General features: G+C 45.1%; 1 protein-coding gene across 2 annotated transcripts in view; it reads left to right on the plus strand.

Annotated features, from left to right (window-relative positions):
* The window catches only part of LOC128822971 (zinc finger protein OZF-like), a 130,837-nt gene that overhangs the window by 15,691 nt on the left and 104,572 nt on the right, over nt 1-10,574 (plus strand). For both annotated transcript variants that reach the window (XR_008441632.1, XM_054004895.1), the window contains exon 4: nt 10,285-10,398. Coding sequence is in view for 1 of the 2 variants with exons in the window: in XM_054004895.1 (XP_053860870.1) it covers nt 10,285-10,398 (114 nt within the window). In the remaining variant the exon portion in view is untranslated. The remainder of the gene's footprint in view (nt 1-10,284; nt 10,399-10,574) is intronic.

Here is a 10,574-nt window from a genome sequence, read left to right on the forward strand (position 1 = left end):
TATGGGCTATGGGTAACTGATATTAGGACTCCATTTGTGACCAGGCGCTCCAGGTCCGCTTCAACTTTTGGCCTGACAGCATATGGCACGGTTCTGGCTTTCAGATATTTCGGTTGACTGTCAGGTTTAATGTTCAATGTCACAGTGATTCCCTTCATACTTCCCAGATCCTCTCCAAAAACAGCAGCATGTCTCCTTAGTCCTGTGGTCAGACCGGTTACTTCTTTAGTCACTCGGTGCACTCTGCCCAATTCAGCTGAATCTTCCTAAGCCAAGACCTACCCATTAAGGATGGGTAATTACCTCTCACCACAAACAGTGGCAATTTAGCAGCCTGTCCATTGAGCTCCACCTTAACATCAATAGTGCCCAACATGGGCACAGCTTCTCCTGTATATGTCTTCAGAACAGTTTTTGTTGCTTTAAGCGGAAGATGCTGTAGCTTTTCTATATACACAGTCTCAGAGACCAGCGAGACGGCTGCACCGGTGTCCAGTTCCATGCGTATAGGTTTGCCGTCCAACAACGGGGTTACCCAGTATTCATGTGAGCCCACTGCCAAAGACAAAACGTGCAGTGGCTCTTCTTCTTGTGAGGAGGTATCTCCTTGGTCATCCTGGGTCTGCTCTAGGGTATGCAGGGTTCCCCTTTTGGTCGGCCAGACCACAGGCCTCTTTTTCTTTTGTTTACAGGCACACTCGATATGTCCCTTTTTGCCACACTCTCGACACACCAGGTCCTTACACCAGCATTCTGACGCCTGGTGACCCGGCTTACCACAGCGGTAACATTCCTGACTCCCCACAGTTTTGTGGGTAGGTTCTTGTGACACCTTATGCACCCTAGGGGATGCACCGATGTATTGCACCTCCTTTGTAGCCAGTTCCATGGAGACAGCAATATCAACAGCCTTCTGTAAGGTAAGCTGAGCCTCTGTCAGTTAGGGTGACCAGACAGCAAGTGTGAAAAATCGGGACGGGGGTGGGGGGTAATAGGAGCCTATGTAAGAAAAAGACCCAAAAATCGGGACTGTCCCTATAAAATCGGGACATCTGGTCACCCTACTGTCAATAGGCGCTTCCGTATAGCTTCACTGTGCAGGCCACACACTAACCTGTCACGTAGGGCATCATTTAAGATCTCCTTAAATTCACAGTGCTCTGCAAGCTTTCTCAAAGTTGCTACAAATTGTACAACTGTTTCATCTTCTTTCTGGTCTCTTTTGTGGAACCTATATCTTTCAGGTTTCAGAGTAGCTGCTGTGTTAGTCTGTATCCGCAAAAAGAACAGGAGTACTTGTGGCACCTTAGAGACTAACAAATTTATTAGAGCATAAGCATAAGGAGCATAAGGAGATATATATACACATACAGAGAGCATGAACAGGTGGGAGTTGTCTTACCAACTCTGAGAGGCCAATTAAGTAAGAGAAAAAAACTTTTGAAGTGATAATCAAGCTAGCCCAGTACAGACAGTTTGATAAGAAGTGTGAGAATACTTACAAGGGGAGATAGATTCAATGTTTGTAATGGCTCAGCCATTCTCAGTCCTTATTCAAGCCTACGCTACCAGCACTCCCGGCTATCTTAGAGACACCACTGACTTCCTGAGGAATCTACAATCCATCGGTGATCTCCCAGAAAACACCATCCTGGCCACTATGGATGTAGAAGCCCTCTACACAAAAATGGACTACAAGCTATCAGGAACAGTATCCCCAATAATGTCACAGCTAACCTGGTGGCTGAACTTTATGACTTTGTCCTCACTCACAACTATTTCACATTTGGGGACAATATATACCTTCAAATCAGCGGCACTGCTATGGGTACCCGCGTGGCCCCACAGTATGCCAACATTTTCATGGCTGACTTAGAACAACACTTCCTTAGCTCTCGTCCCCTAACTCCCCTACTCTACTTGCACTACATTGATGACATCTTCATCATCTGGACCCATGGAAAAGAAGCTCTTGAAGAATTCCACCATGATTTCAATAATTTCCATCCCACCATCAACCTCAGCCTAGATCAATCCACACAAGCGGTCCATTTCCTGGACACTAATGTGCTAATAAGCGATGGTCACCTAAATACCACCCTATACCGGAAACCTACTGACCGCTATACTTACCTACATGCCACCAGCTTCCATCCAGGACACACCACACGATCCATTGTCTACAGCCAAGCTCTAAGATACAACTGCATTTGCTCCAATCCCTCAGACAGAGACAAGCACCTACAATATCTCTATCAAGCATTCTTAAAACTACAATACCCACCTACTGAAGTGAAAAAACAGATTGACAGAGCCAGACGAGTACCCAGAAGTCACCTCCTACAAGACAGGTCCAACAAAGAAAATAACAGAACACCACTAGCTATCACCTTCAGCCCCCAACTAAAACCTCTCCAGCGCATCATCAAAGATCTACAACCTATCCTGAAAGATGATTTTCCAAACTTTGCAGATGATACCAAACTGGGAGGGATTGCAACTGCTTTGGAGGACAGGGTCATAATTCAAAATGATCTGGACAAATTGGAGAAATGGTCTGAGTTAAACAGGATGAAGTTTAACAAAGACAAATGCAAAGTGCTCCTTTTAGGAAGAAAAAATCAGTTTCACACATACAGAATGGGAAGAGACTGTCTAGGAAAGAGTACGGCAGAAAGGGATCTAGGGGTTATAGTGGAGCACAAGCTAAATATGAGTCAACAGTGTGCTGCTGTTGCAAAAAAAGCAAACATGATTCTGGGATGTATTAACAGGTGTGTTGTGAGCAAGACATGAGAAGTCATTCTTCCGCTCTACTCTGCTCTGGTTAGACCTCAGCTGGAGTATTGTGTCCAGTTCTGACACATTTCAAGAAAGATGTGGAGAAATTGGAGAGGGTCCAGAGAAGAGCAACAAGAATGATTAAAGGTCTAGAGAACATGACCTATGAAGGAAGGCTGAAAGAATTGGGTTTGTTTAGTTTGGAAAAGAGAAGACTGAGAGGGGACATGATAGCAGTTTTCAGGTATCTAAAAGGGTGTCGTAAGGAGGAGGGAGAAAACTTGTTCACCTTAGCCTCTGAGGATAGAACAAGAAGCAATGGGCTTAAACTGCAGCAAGGGAGGTCTAGGTTGGACATTAGGAAAAAGTTCCTAACTGTCAAGGTGGTTAAACACTGAAATAAATTGCCTAGGGAGGTTGTGGAATCTCCATCTCTGGAGATTTTTAAAAGTAGGTTAGATAAATGTCTATCAGGGATGGTCTAGACAGTATTTGGTCCTGCCATGCGGGCAGGGGACTGGACTCGATGATCTCTCGAGGTCCCTTCCAGTCCTAGAATCTATGAATCTATGATCCCTCACTCTCACAGATCTTGGGAGACAGACCTGTCCTTGCTTACAGACAACCCCCCAACCTGAAGCAAATACTCACCAGCAACCACACATCACTGACAGGGCCAGCTCCAGGGTTTTGGCCGCTCCAAGCAGCCAAAAAAAAAAAAAAAAAAAGCCGCGATCTGCGGCGGCAATTCGGCGGAAGGTCCTTCGCTCCAAGCGGGAGTGAGGGACCGTCCACCGAATAGCTGGACCTGCTGCCCCTCTCCAGAGTGGCCGCCCCAAGCACCTGCTTGCCAAGCTGGTGCCTGGAGCCATCCCTGAGCACTGAACAAAAACACTGACCCAGGAACCTATCCTTGCAACAAAGCCCGACGCCAACTCTGTCCACATATCTATTCAAGTGACATCATCATAGGACCTAATCACATCAGCCATACCATGAGGGGCTCGTTCACCTGCACATCTACCAATGTGATATATGCCATCATGTGCCAGCAATGCCCCTCTGCCATGTACATTGGCCAAACCGGACAGTCTCTACGCAAAAGAATTAATGGACACAAATCTGACATCAGGAATCATAATACTCAAAAACCAGTGGGAGAACACTTCAACCTGTCTGGTCATTCAATGGCAGACCTGCGGGTGGCTATTTTACAACAGAAAAACTTCAAAAACAGACTCCAACGAGAGACTGCTGAGCTGGAATTGATATGCAAACTAGATACAATCAATTTAGGCTTGAATAAGGACTGGGAATGGCTGAGCCATTACAAACATTGACTCTATCTCCCCTTGTAAGTACTCTCACACTTCTTATCAACCTGTCTGTACTGGGCTATCTTGATTATCACTTCAAAAGTTTTTTTCTCTTACTGAATTGGCCTCTCAGAGTTGGTAAGACAACTCCCACCTGTTCATGCTCTCTGTATGTGTATATATATCTCCTCAATATATGTTCCATTCTATGCATCCGAAGAAGTGGGCTGTAGCCCCAGAGGGAATGAATGCTCTAAGAAATTTGTTAGTCTCTAAGGTGCCACAAGTACTCCTGTTCTATATCTTTCAGCAATTACCAGTGGTTTTGGAGAAAAATGGGACCCCAGGATTTCCACAATGTCACTGTAAGATTTAGTGTCTGGCTTAACAGGGTGTAGTAAGCTGCGTAGCCGGGAGTAGGTCTTAGCCCCTACAACACTTAAGAATATTGGCACCTTCTTCTCTTCTGTAATGTCATTTGCAATAACAAAAAGCTCAAAACACTCAGTATATACATGCCTTTGCATTATAGTCTCCTCGAAAGGTTCCAGTGGCCCTGTAAGTGTGGTCATAATTTTAGTTTCAGTTTGCACAGTCAGAGCAAACAAGCCAGTTCTCACCCCCTTCCAGCAGCAAACAAGGTTTGTTTGTTTGTTTTTGGACCTTAACTTCTACTTCCTTCTGTTGCTGGGCCAGCACAGATATCCCATACTCATCGCCACGTTGTTATATCCTTGGGGGCAACAGTTTTAGGAAGAAATCACTGGAGACACAGAGAGCTGTAAACCTTGGAGCAGCCATTTATTGCTACACACAGAAATAACCAACAGCCAGCCAAACAGGCTTGGTTATCCCCAATAATCTAACTCAGTTGCCATAGCAACACAAGATTCTATTACCACGACAACCAAATACACAACAACACCAATCTACTAGAATTCTTTGAGGGGGTCAACAAGCACGTGGACAAGGGGGATCCAGTGGACATAATGTACTTAGATTTTCAGAAAGCCTTTGACAAGGTCCCTCACCAAAGGCTCTTAAGAAAAGTAAGCTGTCATGGGATAAGAGGGAAGGTCCTCTCATGGATTGGTAACTGGGTAAAAGATAGGAAACAAAGGGTAGGAATAACTGATCAGTTTTCAGACTGGAGAGAGGTAAATAGTGGTGTCCCCCAGGGGTCTGTACAGTTGTGTTCAACATGTTCATAAATGATCTGGAAAAAGAGGTAAACAGTGAGGTGGCAAAATTTGCAGATGATACAAAATTAGTCAAGATAGTTAAGTCCCAGGCAGACTGTGAAGAGCTACAAAAGGATCTCACAAAACTTGGTGACTGGGCAAAAAAAATGGCAGATGAAATTCAGTGTTGATAAATGCAAAGTAATGTACACTGGAAAACATAATCCCAACTCTACATATAAAATGATGGGGTCTAAATTAGCTGTTATTACTCAAGAAAGAGATCATGGAGTCATTGTGGATAGTTCTCTGAAAACATCCACTCAATGTACAGCGGCAGTCAAAAAAGTGAACAGAATGTTGGGAATCATTAGGAAAGGGATAGATAATAAGACAGAAAATATATTGTCTCTATATAAATGCATGATACGCCCACAGCTTGAATATTGTGTGCAGATGTGGTCGCCCCATCTCAAAAAAAGATATATTGGAATTGGAAAAGTTCAAAAAAGGTGAACAAAAATGATTGGGGTATAGAATGGCTTCCATATGAGGAGAGATTAATAAGACTGGGACTTTTCAGCTTGGAAAAGAGATGACTAAGGGGGATATGCTAGAGGTCTATAAATTCATGACTGGTGTGGAGAAAGTAAATAAGGAAGTGGTATTTACTATTTCTCATAACACAAGAACTATGGGTCACCAAATGAAATTAATAGGCAGCAGGTTTAAAACAAACAAACAAAGGGAAGTATTTCTTCAGTCAACCTGTGGAACTCTTTACCAGAAGATGTTGTGAAGGCCAAGACTATAACAGGGCTCAAAAATGAACTATGTAAATTCATGGAGGATAGGTTCATCAATGCCTATTAGCCAGGATGGGCAGGGATGGTGGCCCTAACCTCTGTTTTCCAGAAGCTGGGAATGGACGATAGGGGATGGATCACTTGATGATTCCCTGTTCTGTTCATTCCCTCTGGGGCACCTCGCATTGGCCACTGTCAGAAGACAGGATCCTGGCTAGATGGACCATTGGTCTAACCCAGTATGGCCGTTCTTATGTAAAAAGCTGCCTCTGGTGGCAAGGTTGTATCCAGGGCCAGCTCTAGGCACCAGCAAAGCAAGCAGTTGCTTGGGGTGGCAAATTTGCAGGGGTGCAAGAATCCAGCATGGGAGCTGAGAACCAACAGGGGGCCCTGGGAGCTGTAGTTCCTTGGTTAGCTCCCTGCCTGTAGAGCCAGCCCTGGAGCAGGGAAAGAACTACATTTCCCAGCATTCCCTCGGCCGCAATTAACAGGAAAGGGAGGGGGAAGAAGTGTGGAACTGAAACCTCATGCTGCAGCTTGCTGTGAATGGTAGGGACAAAGCCAGCTATAGGTTTTTTGCCACCCCCACCCTAGCCCTGGGCTCCCCTCACACCCCCGTGTTGCCCCAGCCCTGGACTCTCCCGTGCCCACACCCCCTGCTGCCCCAGTTCTGGTCCCTACCTGCACCCCTCTGCTGCCCCAGCCCTGGGCTCTCCCCCAACCCGCATCTCCTGCCGCCCAGCCCTGGGCTCTTCTCCCCCCCACACACCCGCACCCCCTGCTGCCCCAGCTCTGGCCCCCACCTGCACCTCCTGCTGCCCCAGCCCTGGGCTGTCCCCCAAAGAAAGAATTGACTAAATGGACAGTGCACCTCTCTGAAGCCTAGCAAGGGAGGTACGTGGATCCCACTAGAATTTAAAATGAAAAGTAAGGGGGGGGAGGCTCTACTAGACTGGGCAGCTTTAGATACAGTACCAGGCACGTAGGAGGATTTACACTTCTGAGCCATGGAAGCAGAAATTGACTTTTCTTTTCCAGATTTAGCTAATATTCAGAAAGGGAATCCAGCACCTGCCTTCCAGATTTGAACACCCTCAAAATTCAGGAGTGCTCAAGCTCAGTTCGGGCAGCTGTTACTTCATTTCCCCCAAATCAAATATACTGATCCACTGTAACTTGCTGTAGAAAAAGTAGAATAAATTGAGCAAGAAATGCTTCCCAGTGGTTATTAGGATTGGAATTGCTATTTTCAACAGCCATTGCTGTTTTTCTTTAGTTTTAGTTTTATTTGTTTAAAAGGAAGACAAATTGGCAAATTCCCCATAGAAACAAAGAATGGAACAAAAGAATAATAAAGGCACCTCAACTTTTCCTCATTTATGGAGGACAGGCTTATAATATGCATCCAGATATCCTCCAATCACACGAGCTGAAAATTGTTCCACTTCACTGCAGTTCTGTAACCATATGAGAACCAATCCTGTCTGTGTTCTGTGCACATCTAAAATTCCCGCTGAATGACCCGCCCTGGGAGTGAGTTACCAGTGACCCAGGGCTGGGGCAGCAGGAGGGTGCAGTTGGGGTGGGGAGAGAGAGCCCAGGGCTGGCGGGGGGGTGGGGAGGGGGACAGCCAAAATGTTTTTGCTTGGGGCAGCAAAAAATCTAGAGCCGGCCCTGCTTGTATCTCAGGAATCTCTTGATCAAATCACCCAATATTTGGACCAGTCGCCCTTCATTGAATGCCCATAAAAAACAGAAAATGTCAAGACAATTCAAATAAATATGTGGCTTTTATAGTTGTTAGAATAGATAATGTTTAAACAGGAAATAAGGCTTCTGTCCACCGAGCCGAAGGAGAACCCTTCGCATTGCTGGATTGAGTGGCTACGCTGAAGCGCCACAGAAGTGCAGCTACAGTTTCTCAATTGTAGACAAGCCCTGAGATATGACATTTAGTGACACCCCCCCCCGTCCCTCCTATTCCTTACTGCCCTGAACCCCACCAATGCATGCGCGCTGATCCCGGCTCTTGTACAACTCTCTGGGTTTCTCTCTGTGATGAAAAAACAGGTCCAAGGTGACTGTTGTAGCCTGATTTAGGGTGTACTGATAATATTAATTTGGATAATATAGGAATTTAATTTTAATTTTATTTTGATTTAATTTAAGTAACAATATTGATAATAATTAATCATTAATATGAATAGTATGGGTTTTAGGCTCGCCAATCTGTTTCATCAGAAGATAAAAGTTCTTGTCCTGAATCAGGCTCCACAGAATTTACAAAGGACCCTCGGGGGTGTGACAGGAAGCTCACACTGAGAGAGATGTAGCCTTAAAGACTTTTTATTAAAATTAATGAAATAGTAAGTAAATGGTAAAATAACCAGAGTTCCAAAGTTACAATTGCATTACTGCTATTCAAAAGATACATGTGCTAATAGAATATTATATGCAGCAAAGCTTTGGTTAATATACTCACATCCTTCCTTGATAACCTGGTGGTAAGAGACACAGGACCAGCCTTGCAGTTCAGGTTTTTCAATTCTTGAGTGAGGGATGCAGTGCTTAGAAGAAACTAATGCTACGAGCTATTAAAGTGAACTTAGGGTTTACTTGACTAACTTAAACTTAAAATCAAAACCTAATAAACAAACTAAGAATAAAACTTAGGGAAACCAAGCTTAGCCTGCATGCGTCTGATGAAGTGGGTATTCACCCACGAAAGCTTATGCTCCAACACGTCTGTTAGTCTATAAGGTGCCACAGGACGCTTTGTTGCTTTTTACAAGCTTAGCCTAGTTCCCTTGAAACTTAAAGTTTAAGGGTAGGTCTACACTTACCTCCGGGTCCGGCAGTAAGCAATCAATCTTCTGGGATCGATTTATCGCGTCTTGTCTAGACGCGATAAATCGATCCCGGATCGATCCCGGATCGATCCCGGAAGTGCTCACCGTCGACGCCAGTACTCCAGCTCGACGAGAGGAGTATGCGGCATCTACGGGGGAGCCTGCCTGCCGCGTCTGGACCCGCAGTAAGTTCGAACTAAGGTACTTCAAATTCAGCTACGTTATTAACTTAGTACCTTAGTTCGAAATGGGGGGTTACTGTGGACCAGGCCTAAGAAGAACAAGTATGGCCTACTAAGTAGTAGTAGCCATTGTAGATAGATAGAATAGATAGAGAATAAGTAAGAATAGAAATGGAGTAAGTAAGAATGGAGCAAAGTGAGAACTGGAGATACTCTATTGAGGTGGGTCCCCTCTTTGGTAGGGCAAATGCCGGAAATCCTTCCTCTTATGCCCAAATTTCATTCCTCACCCACAGAAATGTTAGGGTCACTTACCCCATAGGCGTATTGATGACAGGTATGTACGCACATCAGTCTCTTGTGGTGTACTTGTTAAGTCTGTGGGTACAACACTGGAAACCCCCCCCCATGCCATTCTCCATTGTCTACTGGTCTAAGTAAAGGGCTTAGCCTCAGGTGTAGGCACTTTATTTGGGGATAGGAAAAACAAGATAAAAGGTCAACTTTGCTTTTCTGGGTAAAAGGGCGCAGGATATAGATATGCTAACTTTGCCTTAGCTCAATATGCAGGATCTGGCCTGTTGGTCTCCTGCATTGCAGCCAAACTTACCTTAATATACATCTATAAACCTATTACGATAAACCAAACACTTAAACTATAAGAAAATATATAGATATATCCATATATCTATATAGAGATATATATTATCTATCTATCTATCCATCCACAGACACCCCATCTATCTATCTATCTATCTATCCATCCACAGACACCCCATCTATCTATCTATCCATCCACAGACACCCCATCTATCTATCGATCTATCCATCCACAGACACCCCATCTATCTATCTATCTATCTATCTATCTACAAACAAGCAGGTTAGTCCTATAGGCTACATCTCTTCTCTGGCTGGAGTCTTTACTTTCTGGGACATGTGTTTTAGCACTCCTTTGATGAGGAGTGTCTGGCTGTGTGTGTTCCCAGCAGAGATTGGGATTGTCAAATCCCTCCTAAGCAGAGTGTCCTGCGCCTTTGAGCCCCTGGGGAGCCGCCCTCGGGATTTTACTGCTTTAAAATGGGCTGGGGTAAAAGTCATCCAATCTTCCTTGAGACAAATGTCCCACGAATTCATCTCCTCCCCCTTGTTTTCTTTCCCCTGAGCAGGGTGTCCCGTTGCCAAACCAGACGTGATCTCGCAGCTGGAACGAGGGGAAGAGCCGTGGGTCCCGGACCTCCAGGGCTCTGAGGAAGGAGAGATCCCGAGAGGCGCCTGTGCAGGTGAGGGATCATTAAACCAATTCAAAAACTCTCAGTGCCTAAAGGAAAGAGCTGGGACTCCCTAGAAAAACCTTGTGAGCTCTTGGGATTCAGGAGTATCCCCAGGAGGCCTTGTACCCTATGGGCAGCGATCGCTCACGGCTTCCTACCCATCCTCACTGGCAGGAGCTCCCTCC

Source organism: Malaclemys terrapin, chromosome 15, assembly GCF_027887155.1.
Source record: "Malaclemys terrapin pileata isolate rMalTer1 chromosome 15, rMalTer1.hap1, whole genome shotgun sequence".
Lineage (NCBI taxonomy): Eukaryota > Metazoa > Chordata > Testudines > Emydidae > Malaclemys > Malaclemys terrapin.